A 24,842-nucleotide genomic window follows, 5' to 3' on the forward strand; every position below is an offset into this window, starting at 1 on the left:
AATTATTCAAATTTTTGAAGCTTGTTGTCACCTATTGGCCTAAAATAACTAGGCCAATATTTCATAAAAAATGTAAGAATATCAGTAGAAAGACTCTTTTCAACAACAAAAAGAAAGGTTTCGGAATCTATCTTTGGCTACAAATGTAGGCTCGAATGAGCGAAAGTTTTCCGCGTTTTGTTTAGACGAACTTTTAACGAAGCGAGCTTTTAGCGGAATTGTTTGAACAAAAACAATTTCTAAATTTTCTTTTCGAAAAACAGCTCGTTCGAATCGAGTTTATTAGATAAATCATATTCGTAAAATCTTTTTTAATTTGTGTTATCATTGATCATGTTCCTGCCGTTGAATCAAAATCAAAATCAAAATAAACTTTATTCAAGTAGGCTTTTATAAGCACTTTTGAATCGTCATTTTACAATTAAGTGAAGCTACCATATAATCATATACCATATATATCATAGCAAGATATGAGACAACATTACATACATTACTCTAATCCCAAAGTAGCTAAAGCACTTGTGTTGTGGAAAATCAGAAGTAACGACGGTACCACAAACACCCAGAACCAAGACAACATAGAAATTTTATGATAATCTACATTGACTCGGCCGGGAATCGAACCCGGGACCTCGGAGTGGCGTACCCATGAAAACCGGTGTACATAAAAGATGGTCGGGAGAATTTCTACATGTGTCAAATTTCGATGAAATTCTACCACATGAACCCATCAATCTGCAGTGGTAGAATAAGCTCCAAATAATTCTTCCCGCATTGGTGTATTTTCAGGTTGTAACTTTTACTTTCCATTTTTTTAAATTGCTTAAATTTTTTTGCATAATGTAGTTTTTAGATTGAAATGTCAAAGTTGTTCAACAAATTATTGCTGTACATGGTATTTTAAATGTAAATCAATACTAATTAGTTTTCACTCATTGGTCGAAATTCGACATAATTAACTGTAAAGGCAAACATATTAAAACGAGAAGGTTTCGAATATTTTATTTGAAAATTAAAGTCAATCATTTGACAAAATGACGCGTCAATTTTACTGAACGGTTTTGTCTTTGACTATTTACTCATAGCTACCTACTAGCTGTACGTTCTAGCTTGGTGTTTTTTATGTTACAGGGGGCAAACGAGCAGGAGGGACACCTGATGGGTGATCACCACCGCCCATGGACATCTGCAATAGCGGGGGGCATGCAGCTGCGTTGCCGGTCTACTAAATATTATTTATTACGTCAAATATGACCTTCCAGGGATCATTAAAACATCCATCGGTCTGAGCCTTTAGTTAAGAGAAATCCAGTTACATGCATACATATAGAAAAAATAGCCGAGATGGCCCAGTGGTTAGAACACGTGCATCTTAACCGATGATTTCAAATTCAAAACCCAGGCAAGCACCACTATAATATATATGTACTTAATTTGTGATTATAATTCATCTCGTGCTCAGCGGTGAAGGAAAATATCGGGAGGAAACCTGCACGTGTCTAATTTCATTGAAATTCTACCACATGTGCATTCCACCAACCCGCACTGGAACAGCGTGGTGGAATATGTTCCAAACCCTCTCCTTAATGGGAGAGGAGGCCATTAGCCCAGCAGTGGGAAATTTACAGACTGTTACTTTACTTTACTTTTTTATATAGAAAAAATATTTAGAGATATAATATAGTATATATCACGTTATGCTACGTCACGCAGCCTTTCAAGCTGATACAGTTACAGTAATGTGTCATTGACAGTAGCGACGCTTTTACCAAGCGATCCACTGTATGTACTGCAGGCGGAATGTGGCAGAAGAGTTAAGTTGAATCAGAGCACATGATATATCTCTTACGGCACGAGATCAATTATAAACACATCAAGCACATGAAAATTTAATAGTTCAAAACCGCAATCATCGGTTAAACACACGCGCTGTGAACAGTTCTCAGCACGTAGAGCATGGTTTACTATTAAACTAATAAATTAAACAACGCAATCCCAGAAAAGGTCAACCAACTTTTTAAAACGAAACGGTTTCAAATGGCACGTGTAATTATAACTTTGGCGGCGGCTAATTGAAAACAAATATGAAATCTGTTTTTATTCAGCGTTTTATCGCGCGGTAGTGCCGATCAGGTGTTGTTATAACTTATATTGAACTATGACAATGTAGTTCTGCGAAATTCCAGCGAGTTTGAATCGTATGTTAGGGGAAAATTTAAGTAATTTTAAATGCAATTTAATTTCTCATCGCACTCCATAGTAATTAATGCTATTCAACATACATATACAACCTTCATTAAGAGTGTAATTCGCTCATTGCCTCCACTGGTGACACGAGCTGGCTATTATGCCCAGAGGATCGGAATTACGATTAAAATCCAAAATTTGTGGTTTTTTCACTTTGTTTTTTTTTTGTATTTAAGTTGATTATGTATTGCGAATGTATCAAAATCTGCCACAGTTCATTTCTAAAATAAACCAGCAGTTATCTTTACAACGTTCCAAAATTGATACAGAAATACTGCTGGTATTCTTGCTTTCCTTCCCTGCGGTCATGATTTGTACAGGAACCATTTTTTTTAATATAAGTAATGTGTCTTATGAGAATGTATGTTTCATTCATGTCGTATTTATTTATCCGTCAATTGCATTCATTAGTGTCAATTTATATTTATGGGGTCCGATAATAAGTAGTTTATGATTTGTGGGTTTAAATGTTAAAAAAGAGTAACTACTGAGTTTCTTGCCAGTTCTTCTCGGTAGAATCTACTCTCCGAACCGGTGGTAGCTTCACATAATTGTAAAATGACGATTCAAAAGTGCTTGTAAAAGCCTACTTGGATAAAGTTTATTTTGATTTGATTGATTTGTGTCCAACTGCAAACATATGCAGAAAAAATCACGCTTTAAATATTACAATTATTATTTGGTTTATTTAAAAAAAAATACAGGCGAACTGATAACCTCCTCCTTTTTGAAGTCGGTTGAAAAATAAAAACATTTATTTATTAGTATATAGATAACAAAACATTGTGGGACATTTTGACTTTGACAGGGTTATAGTAAGTTATTGTTCCAAAACATTTCTTTCTTTCTTTCTTTCTTCTTTCTTTCTTTCAAAATTAAATAACGCTCATTTGTTCAAAAACTGTCACTGTCAATATACTTTGACAAAGTTTTATTTCATTCGCAAAGCGCGCGAATTATGACAAAGAAAGTACAGGTAGGCTCGAGATTTGATAGCCGTCGAAACGATTTTCAATTAAATCAACTGTCAATTGGTTGAAAGACAATTACAATGAGATTGATCGCTTGATGTCGATAAAATTTTTTCAATGTATAAAAATATCGCTATTTTCGATCTGTTTGTTGATCCGCTTACTTTTTCTATCCAATGAATGAATGAATGAATGAATCTTTTGTCTCTACGATTTTTGAAGTGGGCAACATTATAGAAAAACGAAAAATTTTGACGGGAAATTGTACTATCACAAAATGCGCTGGAAAAGGGAACATTGTTAAAACTTTAATTTTCATTACCGTATTCTTTGCTAAACTCTAATTATTGAACGTTATTAATTAATATTGAGAGTGATCCTTCAACTATTATTTAACAAAATAACTTTAGCTTACAGAATTTAGATACGGTTTTCACTAATAGAAAGAATGATTAATTAATAGACTGTTTATATTTTTGAAAAATCTTTTATGCCAAAAGACTGAGCGATGATAATGATTTATCGGAGAACTATTTTGTACTCGTACTTGACTAACGCTGACAAATTCTCAATAAGAAACTGCACGTGCGAAGCCGGGATAGGTCGCGAGTAGTGAATATGTTTTCGTGGCGTCATTTCTGTGTATTTCGGGCTTCTTTATAAACGATATATATTTCCAAATACAAAATTCGTTATTTCCATAAAAGTAAAAGATTTATTTCGCTACCTTATATTTTAAGAACTAGGATTTTTTATAGAACAAATTAAATCTAGTATAGACATATAATACTATATTAATGACAATCATTTCAGCTAGAAGGCGCCCACTGCTGGACTGCTGGCATACCACAACCATCAACAAATGGTTCAGAGTTATGTGGTCGCCATTCTGGAACTTTTCTGCCTCAACAGCCATCTTTTCTACGACCTACGTGTTTGTGCCACTTCAGTTATGACATTTTTTGATACTTCAATCATCGAAGCAACGATCAAATGCGAAACACAATGTTTATTAATAGTATTTAATATCGAGAAAAAAAAGATTTCATTGTAACTTAAATGAAGCCTCACATACAGCCTTAAGTAACGTTCCAAGTTAGAAAGCACTTACTATAGCTTGAGGTATTAGTGATTAATGGACTTGGGATATTAAATTAATCGCAGATATTAGATAAGATTAAGCCGGTTTAGTTATTGATGTTTGGTTAATCAATTTATAGAGATTATGGCTGTCAATAAGTTTTTTTGAAATTGTAATTTTAAAATAAATTGTAAAATCATTTTAGTTTTGAGAATGAAATTCTTTTACGCTACTTACAGTTAAGTGAAAAAAAGTGGAATTAATACTCATTGATTCCCAGGCAGGATATATTATATACTATCATAACTATATCATTGTAATTAACTAACATGACTGTTTTTTTAAAATGTTGAAAAAGAGTAACTGCTGAATTTCTTACCGGTTTTTCTCGGTAGAATCTACTTTCCGAACCGGTAGTAGCTTTACTTAATATGGTTGTTAAATGACGACTCAAAAGTGTTTGTAAAAGGCTACTTGGATAATATGATAATGATAAGTATATTTAACAAAAAAGAAAAGTAAAATATCATCTACTCCATGAGACTTACCCCTCTCTTTGTATTATTTTAATTCTGAGGGGTTTCTTGAGTCACTTTTAATATTATCCTTTGTAAGCTTGGTAGGGCACTCATCAGATATTCTACCGCTAAACAACAGTACTGGTATTGTTGTATTCCGGTTTGAAGGGTGAGGGAGCCAGTGTAACAGGCACAAGGGACATAGCATCTTAGTTCCCAAGGTTGGTGGCGCATTGACGATGTAAGCAATAGTTAATATTTCTTACAGCGTCATTGTCTACGGTTATGGTTACCACTTACCATCAAGTGGCTCATTGCACGTCCGCCAATATATGCCAAAAAAAAAAATCAATAGAGCAATGGTTTAAGTGTCGCCTAGCGATGTAAAAGTCCCAGGATCGATCCTGAACCCTTGAGCTATTGCCGTACTAACTCCTAACACAAACAATAAGCTAAAAACTGCAATAAGATATTTTGAAAATATGTTAATTAATTTGGGGCAATATCCTTTTTAAAATAATATAAGTAACTAATAGCCGCCGGCGGCTTCGCTCGCGTTTTGCGTGTTTGTTGTGATATGTTAGGCAAAAAGTAGCCTAGTCCTTTCTTTGAGTTCAAATTTGCTTTATAGATACCAAATTTTATAAAATTCAGTTGAGAGGTTTGGTTGTGAAAGAACGACACGAATACAGACAAAGTTACTTTCACATTATATATATTATTCCCAATTTTCAATATCGCATTGGCGAGCGTAAGAGGGCGACGTGTTGCAAAATATTTTTAAAAATACGACTAGTGCAGTTAATCTAATTTCAACTTAATTGCCATTATATTTAAATATATATTCAATAGGCTATTTGACCTTGCTTTTCTACTATATGTACCACAGATTAAAATACAGCAAAGTGACGTCACCGACTCCATTGCAGCGCCATATTGTCCAAGTAGAGTTTTCGCGCCTTATTTAAATATGGAATTTTTAATATGATATTTTTCGGCAAATATGTACTAGAACTAAAGAAATCAACTTTTAAGGGGTTTCTTAACCTGTACTAAATATTATAAAAAGGATTTTAAAAACCAGTCAAATAGCCTATTGTTCAGTGCTGTGTCAGTTATAAATTTCGTTAAAATAGAAAAGTATACTCGAAGACAGACATTAGTGGGGGGAGTAGCGACCTACTTCGGAAGGTGACGAATAAGGGATAGCGATATCCGTCTATTGACGTTGTGGATATTCGATCAGCTTTGTAACCCGATTACAGAACAACAACACAGCTTGAAATAAGTTAAACCAATTTTAAGGAATTAATACTTACTTATTTATTTTCCTGTCTTATGAATTGTATTTTTTTTTGGAGGATCAGAATCGAACTTGCGACACGTGTTTTGTTTTTAAGTATAATATTTCCAATTGTAAATATATATTTTTTAATTTTAGCTGTATGAGGTTAAAAAATATATCTTATGGTAAGTTTCTTTATTTTCAACTGACTTTACAAAGAAGGAGGTTATCAATTCGTCTGTACTTTTTTTCTTTTTATGTTTGTTACCTCATAACTTTTCTCATAAATATAGGAATAATTATAACTACTTTATATAATCGTAAATCGACTTTTAAGTAGTCTAATATTTTTCATTTCATTTTACTTGGTTACTCTAAATAATATGTTGAATACGCAATTATTTTTATTACTTTTTAGTGCATATTTATTTGTTTTAAAATAGTGTTTTGTTTGAAGTCGGTTTTTCTTTTTGTTAAAATTTTATTTATAAGATGTATTGTTTTATATCACTACAACAGATCACGTGAAAATAAGTTTCCGACGAAGACGATTAAACGCAAAGAAAGTCATTGGTTACATGCTAGTATGTAGCTTTATATGTTATATACAAGCAGATCTCATTGTTCCGTCCCTGTACATAATTGTCATGACAATCAGCTGTTTGGTAAAGTAGTTGTGTAGTATTAAAAAGCACTTCATGGAAAAAATGCGTTAGAATACATATCTCTTAGAACTAGCGCGCACTGGTAACTTTTGTCACGGTGACTGTTTCGTCACCGTGAATATGTACAGATGCAGACACAAATGTCACGTCGCAATGCGCGCACACCACCATACATATTCTTGGACTCGACAAGAGTGATGAAACAGTCACCGTGACAAAAGTTACCAGTGCGCGCTAGTTCTTTCTAGTTGGTTCAAATCCAAGCACCACTGTATTTTCTTGTACCTAATTTGTGCTTAATGCTGAAAGAAAGCATTAGGGTGGGAATCTGCTCATATCATATGTAAAGTCTGCATTAACATATATCTTGCATTGAAGCTGAATGTTGGGATAAGTCTAGTACTTTTGGGAAAAAGTCCACTCAAAAGGAGAGAAGTTGTCAGTTCAGCCGTATGATGTATCCATTTTGCTACGTTACTTTATGAAAGAGCTAGTGAACTAACCTGACTTCGCATGGGTACACTTAAATAAATAAATAAAGAAAATCGGAAGAGCCATTAGCTACAAAATATTAAACAGTTTTTTTTTTATTTATCTTATAGCTTATATAAGGCTATCACTCAAGCAAACGGTATAGTAATTTTATTATGAAATATAGATCATAATGTGTCCCGGCTCGACGTTGGACATAGACTCTGCGGGATCGCATCAGAAATAAGGCAATCCGTCAGAGAACCAAAGTCATCGACATAGCCCACCGGAGTGACGACTTACGCAAGGCGGCTGCCAGACGCTGGATGCGAGTAGCCCAAGAACGATCTCAGTGGCGTGCAATTGGTGAGGCCTATGTCCAGCAGTGGACGGACATGGGCTGTTGATTGATGTGTGTGTGGCTTATAGATTCAATTTCGATAATTTTAACAGCTAAGGTCAAACAGCGAATTTTTGTTGCATATAATAAATTATGTGCAACATCCTGAAGAATCGGTGATATTTTCCAAAAATATTCATTGGTTTATTATAATTTTAAGTCAATTAAAATCAGTGTTAAATGCCCAAGGTGAGGAGACATAAATCTACATTAATAATAATAGTTCATTAAAAAAAATGCTTTGAAAATAAATTGTTTAAAAACAAATACAAAAAAACTGTCATGATAATTGTTTCAAGGTCCATTAATTACAAACTCATACACACATCATATATATACAAAATATTACACATGTATAATACATACAAATTTTTATTTAATTTACTACACCCACAGGCTCGCAGATGCCCGTGCCTTTTTTACTTTTTATATTAAGCATTTTGGCGTTTTATATTTTATACTAATCAGCAGATCTTCGCTGGAAATTCTTGTAATGTGCTTGTAATTACACTGGCTCACTCAAATTTAAACACCCACACAATAATAAACTCAAACTCAAACTCAAATAACTTTATTCAATATAGAAGCATTACACTTTCTTATTGATGGTCAATTGAAACACTACCACCGGTTTGGAAAGAAAATGCCCTGACCTGAGAAGAACCGGCGAAAGAAACTCAGCGGGGTTTTTTTTTTTGTTTGTCTTATATATTATATAAATGAACAATTTAATATGAGATGAAATAGCCAGGAGGCGATCGTTTCATTCCCAATCGATCGTATCGCTATCGATCATAAACTATACTAACTATACTAACTAATACTAAGTATTGCTGTTTAATGAGGAGGATGAGACCCAATCGGGTTTGCACAAGGTATGGTTTAACGCAGTTTAGTCAAAGACATTTTGTTAAATGGCTAATTGACCCGGCTGGCTACTACAGTACTCGTATCGATTTTCGACAGTAAGACACACAGACAATAATAAAATATTCTACAAATAACAATAATAGACAAAGTATGCTTTTTATTTTACATTTATTTAGTCTTTAATTTATGTATAAATATATAAAAAACTCGCGTATTATGTATGTTTAAATGGTAAATATAAAAAGCAATGTAGTTAACATAACCGGTTCGAGCTCTGCGCCTGCGATCGCGACTTTGAACTTGGTATGAAATAATTGAGTGTTATTTACATCGTCTATTTACAATCTAAATATACTTTATTCAATTAGACTTTTACAAGGAATTTGAATCGTCATTTTACAAGCTATATTAAGTGAAGCTACCTGTTGTGTCCTATCGAGAAGGGCCGGCCAGAAATTCAGCAGTATTTTCCAACATAAATACATAGTTATGCTAGTTAAATACGTTTATATATGTCTATAATATGTCCTGACTGGAAGTGAACGAGCATTCACGTATCATAATATACACTATGTTGTTTTGAATACTATGATTTTTTTTATTCATTTTTATTTACAAATTATTTTAATTTATGTGCATGTATATTATGCTTAACCTATTGTGTTTAATGGACGTAATGTATTTAACTATATCACAGACTATACTTAATCTCAGTATTCTTCTGGAATTTTAATTATTCTTATTTTATAAACCATACATTTCTTTTATTCCAAATTAAGTTGTTGTTAATTTGCTGTTAAAACATTTGACCTTGAAGAAATAAAAACTTTCATCAAACGTATAACACCTTACCTTATTGCCTACTTTATTTTTTACCAAGAGGATCGGAATTGGGATTCAACCGTGAAATGCTGTGCCTATATATGTTTGACAAAACTCCACGCGTTAATTATATTTACAGCAAATATTCTTAATTTATATTTTTATATTGCTATAAAATATGTATTGATTTTAACAAAGAAATAAATAATCTAAGACTTACTCTACTAATTAACTAAGTTAACTAATATTATAAGTTTTTAAACTTAAAAATCAATATATTAGCTTTAAGTAATAAAATTAAACTACAGTCCACTGTTCCACTGTTAGAATAAGGTAATGCTCTTGTTCAGAAGGATTGGAATTTATTCCATTGCGCTTCTCCAATACAGCGGTCAGTTGTGGCAAAATTTTCCTCATCTAGACAATTAAGGCTTATTAGTTTTAGGTTACATAATCAAGGAAAACAAACAAACTGATAAATGTATGACTTTGACCTTTTGTTCAGAATTCAATCTTGTGATAATGTTTATTTGACTGGTCATTATTATATATGACGGTGGCTGCGATGGATCAGAGGCAGGCTCGTCATCAGTAGGATATTCTGGTACAGGGTTCAAGCGTAGATCTCAAGCAATTTATTATAAAGATACAGTATGGCAATTATGACAATTCTTGTATTATATGCAGTGACAAATTATAAAGTAGGCATACCATTTTAGTCCCGTTTAGGAGGCCCGAACTGTATCTCTCCTTCTAATAGTATTTAGCTTCCGACTCGTCGCTCTCGAAAAAAATTAATAGAATGTGACAGTTGTCCCTTCAAACGATTCCGATCACGTGACTCTTTATGTCACGGCGTTCACACCTCACAGATACAATAAAATCTGACTTAATAATAATTCGTAATTGAAGACATATATAAGTTGATGCTCTCGGCTTTTTTCACATCTCATCAGTTTTTTGGTATGAAAAGTAGCCTTTGTCGTTTGGGCTTTAACTTGCTTCATAATTAATATCATCAAAATCGGTTCAATCATTAAGCCGTGAAAGCGTAACAGACAATCCTATAGCAAACAAACCATCACTCCCATTTTATCCTCACGAGGGTGAATTAAAGTAGCTATATCCTTTCCCGAGATTCAAACTAGCTTAAACTTAAAAATGTGAAAAGGTAACATACAGAGTTATAGCGCGTCAAGTGTAAGTTGGCGTGTGGCAGAAACATGTACTAATTTTTTTTGTTCATTTATATCTTATTTGCTTTATTTACCCTTATTAAGAAAACTTACCCATAATCTATTAAAAATGAGACGTTGAGAATTATTCTCTAGGGAGATATTGGTGTAGCAGGTGCTGCCACAGGAACGCCAACTTATACTTGACCGTCTGTACATACATACATATTATAATGTCACTTAAGTTTACATTAACGGATAGAGTATTAATTAATTACAGCTAATAGTAATTAATTTGGTAACCACAAATCTGCACAATAACCAGGTACATCTATAATGGTTATATTCCGGATAAATGGAAGTCAAACTAAGAAAGAAGATATTTACCGTTAATATGGTCACATCATATAAAAAGCATATCCAGATGCTGATGATGTTCATCTCAGCACGCGATCATGATTATCATCATTAGTTGGGGCAGTTCCATTGTCAGTCAAAATAAACACTAAAATGAAGACGTTATTTTCTTTCGGTTGTGTAAGGTCGTAATTATTGTCAAGTTAATTTTAAGATGTCTCACGATGAAGATGGCTCATATGCTTGGAGTGGGAGCTAGCTGGAACTCCTTTGTCGAGAAATCCGGTGCAGAACCAATAGCTTTATGTGGAATGCTTAAACTGTCGAACACAAATACTCCTGAATTGTTGTGTTTAATTCATCACAAGACCGTATAGGAAAATTCCGTGAGATTTGATGCCTGCGACTGATACGAGTTAATAAAAAAAGTATTTATTTTAAACTATTGGTAGGTGCACCACCAATAGTTTTGTTGGTTGGTAGGTGCACGGAGAGTCGAGATGGCCCAGTGGTTAGAACGCGTGCATCTTAACCGGTGATTGCGGGTTCAAACCCAGGCAAGCACCGCTGATTCATGTGCTTAATTTGTCTTTATAATTCATCTCGTGCTCAGCGGTGAAGGAAAACATCGTGAGGAAAACTGCGTGTGACAAATTTCATAGAAATTCTGCCACATGTGTATTCCACCAACCCGCATTGGAACAGCGTGGTCGAATAAGTTCCAAACCTTCTCCTCAAAAGGAGAGGAGGCCTTTAGCCCAGCAGTAGGAATTTATAGGCTGTTGTTGTTTGTTGTAGGTGCACTGACTCATGGTCCACCTGATGATAAACTAGCATTACATTCTTTACATAACCATAGCAATACTATCATAGGAAACTGAGATGTTGCAACTCTTGTGCCTGTAGTTATAATGGCCTACTCGCCTGGAACATAAAAATACTAGGTATTACTGCTTCTGCTGCTGCTAAAAATGGTTTAATTGTAATGTTTAATAACCTATTTTTATCGGAGCATTGTCCATCGTAATATACACTGGATAACATTGAAAAATTTAGCAAATCTATTTTAAGATGTACTTTTTATTTAATTGAACTTACTGATGTAAAACGAATAGCTATGACGTCATTATGTTAACGTACATCGAATTAATTTAATTACAATTTATTTAATTTAATTTTGCAAACAGGTTGTCTAGTAAGCCATTCATTAGTCCAGAGTGATAAGTACACAATGACAAGAAGACACATACTCGTTTGTGTAAATCAGCTGAGATATTGCAAAATGACTATAAATTGTGTATTTTAAACCGATTATAAAGTTATTTGGCCGGAACTTGTAAGTAAATTAATTATGGTTTTTCTAGATTTTAGATTATCAGAAAGCAAAATCCTAGGTCACTTGGTTATAAATATTTTTGTATAATATCGACATGAAATGCTTAATTAAAACAACAAATTACAGCAAATAAATGATAATAATAAAAGAACGATTTCTTTCAATTTTACGAGCGATAACAACGTCGACCATGTAACAATTTATGTAAATATACACACATACATACATACACACATGTACATATTTTCAAATAAACTTAATTATAAATACGTAGCAATGGCGACAGAACAAATATTTATATATTTAAAGTGCATTAACATTAGAATATGTAAGATTGTCGCCGGAAAGTATCATCATAAATGTTTCTTTACGATTTACTCGTTGACCTTGAACCAGTCCATTTATTTATAAGAATATATCGCGCCAACTTTGTAATAATTAATTGACAGCCACGCGAACGCTATCTTTTTTAAAAAAAATACCAGTAATATTTCCTTCTTCGTAACACGCCGGTCTCAGTTGGAAACATGGCGTCCAAAGGTAATGTCATGTTCAATTTCCTCCTGGTGTCTGTGACTATTATTGTTTGCAATGTCTTGAAATTACGATTTATACCGTTCAATGATGAAATGAAGAGATCGCTGGGGTATCCACGGGACTCGTTACTAAATTTTACGGAGTTAAGTGAAGTATATGGATACACTTCGGAAGAACACGCTGTGCTCACTGAGGATGGATATATTCTAACAATATTTAGAATCAATGGAAGGAACTGTGCTCACAAGATGAAAAGACCCCCAGTTTTATTAATGCATGGTCTTCTCCAGAGCTCTGATGCCTGGCTGGACGCTGGACCCAAAGCCGGTTTGGCGTATTTGCTATCTGACGCGTGTTATGATTTGTGGGTTGGAAACCAACGAGGCAATTATTATTCCAGGCGGCACACCCGTTTGGACCCCGACAAGGATCCTGAATTTTGGCAATTCTCTGTGGATGAAATTGGTTTCTATGACATACCGGCAACGATCGAATATGTTTTGAATTACACGAGAGAAGATAAATTGAATTACGTCGGCTATTCTCAAGGCGCTGGTACGTTCTTCATCATGTGTTCAGAGAGGCCGGGCTACTGTGATAAAGCGAACGTTTTCATTGGCTTAGCGCCAGCAGCCAGGCAGACGAACACGAAATCCGTGCCGTATAAAACGTTTTTGGAGGGAGTCAGATATCTAGAACAGGCTCTGGCTACTACAGGTTTGTATGAAATTTTCGCCAAAGGTTCTTTGAGTCAAGAATTCTACGCTTTCTTGTGTAAATCAAGTGGAACATCTGAAGTTTTCTGTGGAACCAGTGTGTCTCTAGTCGACTCCTTTCATCCAGGATCTATAAACAACGAGACTCTGAGTGCATTATTCGGACACTTCCCTGCGGGTACATCTGTGCACAATATTGCGAGATACGGACAAAGTCTAAAGACATCCCATTTCCAAAAGTTTGATTACGGTACGGCGCGAAATTTAGAAATATATGGTACGGAACAACCCCCTCATTACAACCTCAGTGCTGTGACGGTTCCTTCTGTAGTTTTGTACGGTAATAATGACCATTTAGTTGACACGAAAGACATTCTGTGGTTGATAAAGCGGTTACCAAAAGTCTTGGAAAACAAAAGAGTCGCAGATCCACTGTGGAATCACTTCGACAGCGCGTACAGTCAGTATACAAAAGAAATGATCTTTCCAACGATCAATAAATATTTACTAAAATACAGTCGAAGATTAAATAAAGTGTAATTTTAAAAGTTGAATGAACTGTTTTTTATACAGTGATTTTAAACAAGGAGATTATTGATAGGTGTGATGCGACGTTCTAGAAATAATGCTAGTCTAGGTCATTCACGGTCAGTGAAAAGGTGATGTCATTAATTATATGTGTATGTAAGACAATGCAATTGTTTTAAAATTAGAATCAATTTCAATAAACGGTGAAACTAAAGTGATTGTTTTGGTTTTTAGTGGATTCGTCGGAAAAAACAAAAATTCTGACATAGAATAGTAGGGGTATATTTTAGCAAATTCTCGAAGTGATCACTGTGGTCAACAAGGGTAAATATATTTTGAAAATATGCAAGATCAATAGAAGGCTAACTAGCATTCCGTAAATGTCACACTATTGAAAAAACGCTTCCTAACCTCTAAAAGATTTTGAGTATATTTGAAATTAAGAGCTCAGATTAAGTTGAACATTGGACTTAATTCTAGATTTGCATATTGATTTTCAACGTACATATATTATGAAGTATAATAATATTTATACAATGCACTGCAGTGTTTATGAAAATCAGCTATCATCTCGTTGATCGTAACTGTTATACTGTTACAGAGATATACTATATTTTGAATACTATATTATTTACTTGATGGTTGTAAAAATTCAGATCATAATAATAATTCAGATCATAATAATGAAACAAAAACACTACTGTAGTTTTCAGTAGTCTTACGTGAATAGACAGACATACGTACACACAATTTTATATATATTCTTTTTATCACGAAAAAAATATTAGCAAAATTATATAAAACTTATTATTTGTATATAAGAGTCAGAATAATACTAGTCTTAAGTTATTCGTAGATATTTGTATACAATGTATATTTGTATGTAAATATAGTTTTGAAATTTTTTTGTTACATATATAAATTATTAAAAAAAATGAGGATGTGTTATAGTTCCTAGTGTATATAATGTATGAATTAAATAATGTAATAAAAAATAACATCTGTTTTGATATTACGTTTTAAATAATTAGAAAAAATATTTTTTGTGCAATTTATTTGTTAGTAAAAAATAACTATATTTTAAATATATTATGAATAATTTATCATAACTGTGTTTCTTGTATTTGGGTATATGTTATTAATCATTTAATACCTTGAACGAAACTCGAATAAATGCACGTTTTTTAATATTTTTAGACATTCTGGCTTCGCCCACGTCAAATTCTAGATGACTATAAAAATTATAGATATAAAATATTTAAATTATTAGGAAGTAGCATAGCCTACTTGAAAATCAGTTAGATTGCATCGCAAAAGTATGTCTGACCAAATTCAACGGACGTTTAAAGTCGTAGTACTTTTTTGCTGATTTCAACTTTGAAGGAAAACATCTCTGGAAATTCTCCAAGTGTGAGAGTCAGCAACCAAAACCACCGATGTTTTATCGTCATGTTTTTCTTCAAAATTCCGTCATATTTTAAACCATTTAAAGTATAAAGAGATAAAGAGAAATCCTTTTTTTACTTGTATTTTTCTCAACTCGTCAAGGCAGGAAACAAATAAAATTTGGGACTTCGACTTCTTACAAAAATTTGTTAATATCAGATTCAGGGGTTCATTTATTGTAATATATAAAGATAAACCGTGGTTTCGCCCGCTTGGAATTCAGTTCGTAATGAAAACGCTTCGAGAACTTCTATACAACCTTTTTTTTTTAACTTCACCCCCTTAGGGGGCAAAAGAAATGCGCAATTTTTTTTTATTTGCCTTTATAAAATAGTTAATATTATATTATTAACGTTAGTTTAACTTGTTACGTTCAAAATTTTTATTTATACGTAACATATTTTTTACGTAAATAATATACTATTTTAACATTGACAATGAATTACTTTATTTTTCAATTAAGGTCAAATCACTTCCCGTACGAAGCAAAGAGTCAATCATGCGACTTTAATACAACAAGGAAATAATTAAATAAACGTTAATTATTATGTTTATTTATTATTTTTTTAGTGCCTCGATATATTAATCGTAAGAACACAAAGATAACAGATGTCGTGGGTTCAAATCCAAACGCACAGTACAACGTATACATGCTTAAAACCATTGTGTTTGCAATTCATCTCGTATTTACTAAAAACATCTTGAGGAGATCTGCGTGTATAGGATTAGATTCAGTCACATTGGAGCAGCAAGATGAAGCTCGTCTTAAGCCTTCTCTTTACAGAAGAGTACCTTCGCAAGTATCTTAGTCAAGTAGCGTAAATACTGTTGGTAGCTTACAAGGTCCGTCCAAAGACAAACACAGTTTTAATTATGAAGATAATATCTATTTAAATTACTGTTAGTGTAATTGAATTATTAATATTTGTCCTACACAAAAAATGTTTTGAACTGTAAGCGTAACGTGTTTTTTTGCCTATATATATTTTTGTATGGTATAAACTAGATGTGACCGCAATTTTTCACGCGTTTGAATTTGAGATAAAAGTTATTGTTCTGTTGTCCTGTTAGCAGTTTTAACAGAAATAGACCTTCGCGGTACTGGACAGTATTTTACATAGACATTTAAGCTTTAGACATTTAAGCTTTTAGACATTTAAGCTTGAATTTATATATAATTCTAATTTAAAAGCAGCCTAAGTTACTAGTTATTACATTAGCTATCTGCCAGTGAAAGTCCCTTCAAAATTTCAGTACAAACAGATAGACAAAAATTGTTAAAAATGTTATTTTGATGTATGTACCGTAATACATAGGCATTTAGTAAAAAGTGGTTATTTCAATATTACAAACAGACACTCCAATTTTATTATATGTATAGATTACGTATGATGTTTGGCAATCCTCGTGATTTTCAAGTCATTTCCTGCTTTCGACCACTAACTGAAACCAGCTTGCGTTGGAGGTTTTTCTGACCCAATATGACTTGGTAACCTTCGAGAGAGTAGTAATTTGTTAAAGGTAACGCACCTTTGAAGGTTTGAAGGTTGAGCTAGTGTAACTATAGGCACAAGGGACATAACATCTTAGTTCCCAAGGTAGGTGGCACATTGACGATGTAAGGAATAGTTAATATTTCTTACAGCGTCATTGTCTATGGGTGATGGTGACCACTTATAATCAGGTGGCCCATTTGCTCGTCCGCTAACCTATACCATAAAAAAATCATATGAGTGATAAGGTGGTACAGATGACATCCATGTTCCCGATACGCAATAAAATGATCAAAACCTCCTCTTCCATATATTTCATCTTCGTATTCAATAATAATTAATAATTTTATCAGCGAACACATTGCTTGCGACGGAAACTCGGTGTTACAAGTTTGTCTTGACAATTGTCTAACTTTGCCAACCGCGTGTTTGCGGAGCTGAGTTTACCTGTGTGGGATGACTGAGAACTGCTCCACAGCTTTGTAATGCCTAAACACTCAGACAGACGGCTTCAGTTCCACTAAGATAGCAGATAAACAACATTATTATCTACATAAATAAATTAAAATTTTGTTCTATATGCTTACCAAAACATAATTGTATTTAACTAACATGACTATGTATTTTTTAAATGTTAAAAAAGAGTAACTACTGAGTTTTTGCCGATTCTTCTCGGTAGAATCTACTTTCCGAAGCGGTGGTAGCTTCACTTAATTTTAAATTTGATACAATGTTTGCAATTATAAAAAAAAACAAGAAAACAATCGACTTTAAACTATACTCGATGTCACATCAAATTAATATGCACTTAAAAGTAATTAACAAATATTTCGTACTGAAAGAATATTTTTGGAGTGTCATCGGATAAGGATATTGTTGGAATGATGAGATAATTCCATGTGTATGCTGAAAATAACTTATAATAGATATTTCAATGAACTAAAAAACGACTATGATTGTGTGAAACATGATATGGCTGGAAAGAATTTTACTGTGAGATGATGTCAGACACTATGGAAGAAGACATGCTGCGCTGATCCCAAGAACATTGGGATAAGGGTAGGATGATGAATTCCACAGCTGAAGATCAACACTTACATGAGTGAGTGAGGTAGCGCTACAGGGACAAGGTACATAAAACATAGTCCCAATGTTAGAGGTGCATTACTGATATAAAGTAAAAAGTAAAGTAACAGCCTGTAAATTCCCACTGCTGGTCTAAAGGCCTCCTCTCCCTTTGAGGAGAAGGTTTGGAACATATTCCACCACGCTGTTCCAATGCGGGTTGGTGGAATACACATGTGGCAGAATTTCTATGAAATTTGTCACATGCAGGTTTCCTCACGATGTTTTCCTTCACCGCTGAGCGCGAGATGAATTATAAAGACAAATTAAGCACATGAATCAGCGGTGCTTGCCTGGGTTTGAACCCGCAATCATCGGTTAAGATGCGCGCGTTCTAACCACTGGGCCATCTCGACTCCACTGGGCCATCTCGACTCCACTGGGCCATCTCGACTCGACTTACTGATATAAGAAATGGTTAATATTTAGCATAAATACTCGTATATAGTGACTATCAGATTGACCATTTTTTCATCCGCATTCTCAAATCATAAAAATACAGAGATATACATTTTCGTTTCATTTTTAGCAGAAGGAAGTAATAATCTGATACGCTTCTAAGGTCATCGGTCTGACTTTCTGCTAATTACTACGGCTAAACTAAATTGTAATATGCACTATTATACTTATGTTATCATAATTTCTCCATAGTCCGTCGTCGTTTTTATGCCATATTTAGAACTAGTAGTCGCCCACGGTTTCGCTTGCGTTTGAGGGCGTTGGTTGTCATGTATCAGACAAAAAGTAGCCTATGTCCTTTATTGGAGTTACAGGATTGCTTCATACAAAATTTCATTAAATTCAGTTTTTTTATGGTATAGGTTGGCGGACGAGCATATGGGCCACCTGACGTAAAATTGGTCACCATCGCCCATAGACAATGACGCTGTAAGAAATATTAACTATTCCTTACATCGTCAGTGTGCAACCAACCTTGGGAACTAAGATGTTATGTCCCTTGTGCCTGTAGTTACACTGGCTCATCCTTCAAACCGGAACACAACAATACTGAGTACTGTTATTTGGCGGTAGAATAACTGACGAGTGGGTGGTACCTACCCAGACGGGCTTGCACAAAGCCCTACCACCAGTTGGTCAGACAGAGTTACTTTCACATGTACAATATTAATTTAGATCATTTTTTTTGACTGCAATCATGTCAAAAATTTTGCATTGAATATTTAAATAAGTAAGGCTTCGTATTGTTTATAATTAGGGTACTTCCGGTTCGGATCCTGTCTTTTTAACTTGTTTCGATCAAGTTAATTATGTTCATAATCAATCGTCGAAATATTTTATAATTTAGGCTAGATGCACGGGAAGGGCTACTAGACCACCTATGGTAAGTGGCAGCACAATGCATTGTACAAAATATTAATCAGCCCTTAAAGCCCTGCTGCTTCACGGTAGAATATATTGTCACGAGTAGAGGTTTTGAATTTGTCTATGTGTGAATCGCCATTGCGCAGATCGCTAAGTGCGCTCCAGCACACCGGAATATCCATTTATAAAAAGATTACCTCGTTTTAGCGCAAAATGGATTTAAAAATATTGTTTCCTTATAGCGAAAAATTATAATATTAAATGTCAGTTGATATGTGCGTTATTAAATATTTATTAATAAAAATATTATTAATTTGGTTGCTTTGGTAGGTAAATGATTCCACTTCACAGCTATATCGTACAGTCGATCATGGCAATCTTTTTATTTTTTGAGTTTTCCTTCTAATTTTAGTCATTTATTTTAATATATATCCCTCGTATGAAGAGATATTCTGTATCATAAATGTAAAATATAAAAATAAATACACTAAAAATTAATAATATACGCGTACATTAAATGCAAAAGTAAAAGATTAAATTACATAATAAAAGTGTCTGATTGACCTCGAATTATACCTGCAGTTATATATAAACGGAGTACAATGACCTCTGCTTTAATGCCCATGACCATCACTTGAGTTCACGGCGAGAAAAATTGCCTATACATATTAATAAGCCAATATACATATGACCTTATATAGTATATTAATTATGCTAGTCTCAAAGGTTTTTTTCTGTAGTGATTTTGGGGTCCATTCTTTGTAATGTCTAACTAAAAAACTATTAAACAATATACATAAATATCTTTGAATGTCGAAAACGTAGATAATGTCGAGATCCATCAAATAAAATAAAGAACATGGTATATACCATGTTAATTTAAAATCTTATGTTATACATAAGAGTTATACCAGAAAATACTTAGCGTTTTAAAAAAATATTAATATACATATAATATAATTATTAAAGTTAAGTTAGGTAAAACATTTTTGTTATTTAATGTTACTCGTTTACATGCAAAATTAAAATTAAATTTTTAAAGACTTTTATTGTGTATTACGGATGTAACAATTATAAATATAAAGAACAAATTAACTTATTTTAGTAATTATACGCTTTTAAGTTTTTTATAAAAAAATCTTATCCTGAATAAGTATAGGATCTCTTTAAACCACCATCGTATATTGATCAATAATAACTTCTGAAATATTTATAACAACTCTGCCCATAGCTTCGCCCTGGTGCGAGACGCTGCAACTGGCTTAGCCAATCAAAAATGATCAAAATATACTTCATTCAAGTAGGCTTTTACAAGCACTTTTGAAGCGTCATTTTACAATTAAGTGAAGCCACCACCGGTTTGGAAGTAGATTCTACCGAGAAGAACCGGCAAAAAACTCAGTAGTTAATCTTTTTCAACATTTAAAAACACAGTTATGCTTAATATCGGTTCGATTCCCAGTCGATGTAGAAAAAGTTTATTAGTTTTCTATGTCGTCTTGGGTCTAGATATTTGTGGTATATCGTTACTTCTAATTTTTCATAACACAATTACATATATTATGTAATGTATCCTGTCTGGAAGTAAATATTCCACGCTTTCTTATCGTCCGTAAAATCTTGTATTGAATAATATGAATTATTGTAAAGTTGTCTTAAATTTTCGCGATTACACATTGAAATAAAAGTAGTTATAACGGATTTGAATCGTGTATATTAATTATTTTTAACTACTAACTAGTTTTATTTTATTGTAAAGTTGTTTGTTAGTATGCACTCGAGCAAGTAAGTAACGCAAACTCAAACATACATACAACTCAAAAGAAACAAAATGAAACGATCCACTTTATTAATTTCAGAGTTTACAAGAATTTCAATTCCTTCCAAGTCGTCATTAAGGCTCTAACGCCTTATTTCGTCTGGCATATAAATTTCCACCTTAAAATTACCTTTTACGCGATAACAATCTATATATCTATCAAAATAAGGTTGAAAATAAAAACTAATTTGAAAGAAAACTTTGTCGCTTAGCAATAAAGGGTTACCCTACCAATGTCTCATCGAGCTAAAATATACTTTAACTGCATTATGATACAGTTTAATTTTTATTGTACGTAATAATAAAAAGATTTATTTCTTCAGGGTCGAGGTGTTATTAGAAAATAAACTTTATTGCATTGAAATACAGATTAAGTTTCAACGCAAATGGAGTTAGTTTCAGAGAAAATTCAATGGGAAATTTTATTTGATAGTGTACGTGTTAAAAATATTACAAAACAATTATGTTTTATTTGTTTTATTAAAACGACCGCTTTTAAACTTTTAATGATAAGGTTATTATAGTAATAATACAAAGTATCATAAAAACCGTGTAATTAGCCTTCCTTGATTTTCAAACAGGATAAATAACTGTTCAATTGAATTGTACAATGCTTCAATTGTAATACTTTAAATATACGAAAAAAGTGAGATCTTTCTGGTTCTTTTTGATTGAATCTGGTTTAAAAACCGGTAATAACTTTAAATCTAAATGAATCTTGTAAACGAAGAAAGAACTCGTAAGAGCCTACTCTACTTTTTCACGTTTATAAAGTGTAATTTAACCCCTGACGCAAAAAGACAACATACAAACATAATGCAAATAATGGCCATATATGTTAACTTCCCGTCTCGGCTTCACATGAGTACAAAAAGGTTTTATATCTACAAGTTTAAGAATGATGTAAAAAGAAAAATTCTGCTTTATATTCCGATTAGAAAAGTTGATAATCCTCGCTTTTCTGTACTATTTTATATAATGAATTATACATATAAACATTCTCATTGAATTAATCGTTGTTTATTAATGGAGCTGATGGCCTAGTGGTTACAAAGCGTGCATCTGAACAGACGATTGCGGGTTCAAACCCAGGCAAGTACCACTGAATTTTCATGTGCTTAATTTGTGTTTATAATTCATCTCGTGCTCGTCGGTGAAGGAAAATATCGCGAAGAAACCTGCAAGTGACTTTCATGTGAAATTCTGCCACATGTGTTTTCACCAACCTGCATTGGAACAGCGTGATGGAACACGTTCCAAACATTCTCCTCAAAGGGAGACGAGGCCTTAACCCAGCAGTGGGAAATTTTGGGGATTAATGTTATATTGTTAATGGAAATTGCATTAAAATACGTCGCGTAGTTTAAAAGATCCACGTGTACAGACGCTGACTTTGTTTTATAATATGTAGAGATGAAACAACATATTTAGCTGATATTGTGTATTCAGGGGGCCTTAAGTGCGATCAATTAGCACAGAAGATTCACGCGGATATATCAACATGTTACTAATAACAAGAATAAACTGCTCAAAACTATACAATGTGTATAAACATCTTAATTTATTAATAACAGAACACTAACTTGTTATCATATTTCCAGCGATTACAATACGTAAATGTAAATAGATTTCTTTTTTTTATGACATAGCTGGCAAACGAGCAGGAGGCTCACCTGATGGAAAGTGACTACCACCGCCCAAGGACATCTGCAACACCAGAGGGCTTGCAGGTGCGTTGCCGGCCTTTAAGAAAGGAGTACGCTCTTTTCTTGAAGGTTCCCATGTCGTTTCGGAAAAACCGCCGGCGACTTCTCATTTTTAGTAGATATTTTTTAGTTTTGAAGTCGATTTTTTACGCGATCATTATTGTTATCATTGTTTTGTATGACGTCATCACTGAATCAGCTAGGAGCCCATGATCAATAACTTTAGGGATTTTGAAATAAATGATAATACATTTTTAAATAAACGCGTCAGTAAAAACGCTTCAGATGAAGGGTAAAATATAGAGATATAAATAGCATAATACGGGCGGAAAGGTTGGTAGGCTCGATATTTATTGTATTATGATGTACGAGTATTATCTTTTATTACTTGAATTATGTAAAAGTAAAAAAAAATTGGTAGTAGAGCCTGGTGCAAACGTGTCTCAAGCATACTTGGTATTATTGTGTTCTGGTTTGAAGGGTGAGTAAGCCAGTGTAACTACACCAAGGACATAAAACCTTAGTTCCCAAAGTGTAGTGCATCGGAGATGTAAGGATTACATATCCTTACAGCATTACGTATCACGACACATTCTGATATTCAGCAATACTTTTTAATGTTGTGTTCTGGCTGACCATGAGTGGGCCAATGTTACTATAGGCCTATGAAATTGAACGTCGTTTTACAAGACTGGTTACTCAAACATTATCTAAAGAATGACGAATAATTGTGACAGAGCTAATCAAACCAAATTCCCTTATTGAATAGAATCCTTACACTTATTTATTGATTATCAAATTAAACACAACTATCAGTTCGTAAAAGAAAACACACTGACTTGAGAAAAACCGGCAAAAAAAGCCAGCTAACATGTTTTTTTGACAATTTGTAAATGTTGACATATATTCAATATCGTTCAAAAATGTCTTCAATACAATGTTTTCATGTATATTGTTGATAGTGACTATAAAAAAAGCTCGTAAAAGCACCATGGATTCATGGAATATTCCGATTATAAACTATATGAAAGTAATTTCCCTGCAATACAGCTGAATATAAATTAGAACATTTGATATCAAGCTATATGTGTCTCGTAACTTCTCCTACTTCATTAAAGGGAGAGAATGCGCCCAGCTGACCTACTTGGGGGACGATCGATGCGGGTCAACGACCCCGCTCGTGTCATTTATAGGTTAAAGATTTTTCACGTGCTCGCCTTCCTGATTCCTCTAAGGATATAGACGTGGCTTCCATGGGAAAATTATATAATATTGTAACAATATTTCTCATGGGCTTAGGTTTATTTTGAAACTAGCGACTAGCCCCGACTTCGCACGGGTGCAATAATATAACATCACAGTGACATTTCTGAAATTATTAGTTACTCTTTACTAAAGTGTCCATGTTTTAATTATATATAAGAGTAGTATGCACACCGGTCTTCGTGGTACGCCACTCCGAGGTCCCGGGTTCAATTCCCGGTCGAGTCGATGTAGAAAAAGTTTATTAGTTTTCTATGTTGTCTCGGGTCTGGGTGTTTGTGGTACCATCGTTACTTCTGATTCTCCATAACACAAGTGCTTTAGCTACTTACATTGGGATCAGAGTAATATATGTGATGTTGTCCAATATTTATCTATTATTAATTTTTTATTATCGAATCAAAATCCGTTGCGTAGTAAAGCATACATAGGGACAAAGAAAGCGACTTTGTTTTATACTATGTAGTGATGTAATATTCGTTTTTCCGGCTACATTTTATATTTAATTATCCAGTCAATAGAATCATTTATTAGCTTGTATTGTCTGGAGAATGAAATCAATAAAAACGTGCTTCAATCAGGTAGAAATGCGATCGATAGGATCTGTAAAACCGTTGGAAATCTGTGTCGAACTAGACACAATGTAATGGAATTGTTTATTTGGAATAAATTAGCTCAGCAGACATTA

The 24,842-nt window shown here is 33.5% G+C and overlaps 2 protein-coding genes across 2 annotated transcripts in view; one reads left to right on the plus strand and one right to left on the minus strand.

Moving 5' to 3' along the window:
* Positions 1 to 24,842, minus strand: part of LOC124540322 — a 147,796-nt gene that overhangs the window by 75,848 nt on the left and 47,106 nt on the right. The window lies entirely within an intron of this gene.
* On the plus strand, positions 12,705 to 14,913 carry LOC124540321 (lipase 1-like). The gene has a single exon (XM_047117807.1). The coding sequence runs from the start codon at positions 12,726 to 12,728 to the stop codon at positions 13,989 to 13,991; it is 1,266 nt and encodes a 421-aa protein (XP_046973763.1). The 5' UTR covers positions 12,705 to 12,725; the 3' UTR covers positions 13,992 to 14,913.

Source organism: Vanessa cardui, chromosome 24 (assembly GCF_905220365.1).
Source record: "Vanessa cardui chromosome 24, ilVanCard2.1, whole genome shotgun sequence".
In the NCBI taxonomy this organism is placed as follows: domain Eukaryota; kingdom Metazoa; phylum Arthropoda; class Insecta; order Lepidoptera; family Nymphalidae; genus Vanessa; species Vanessa cardui.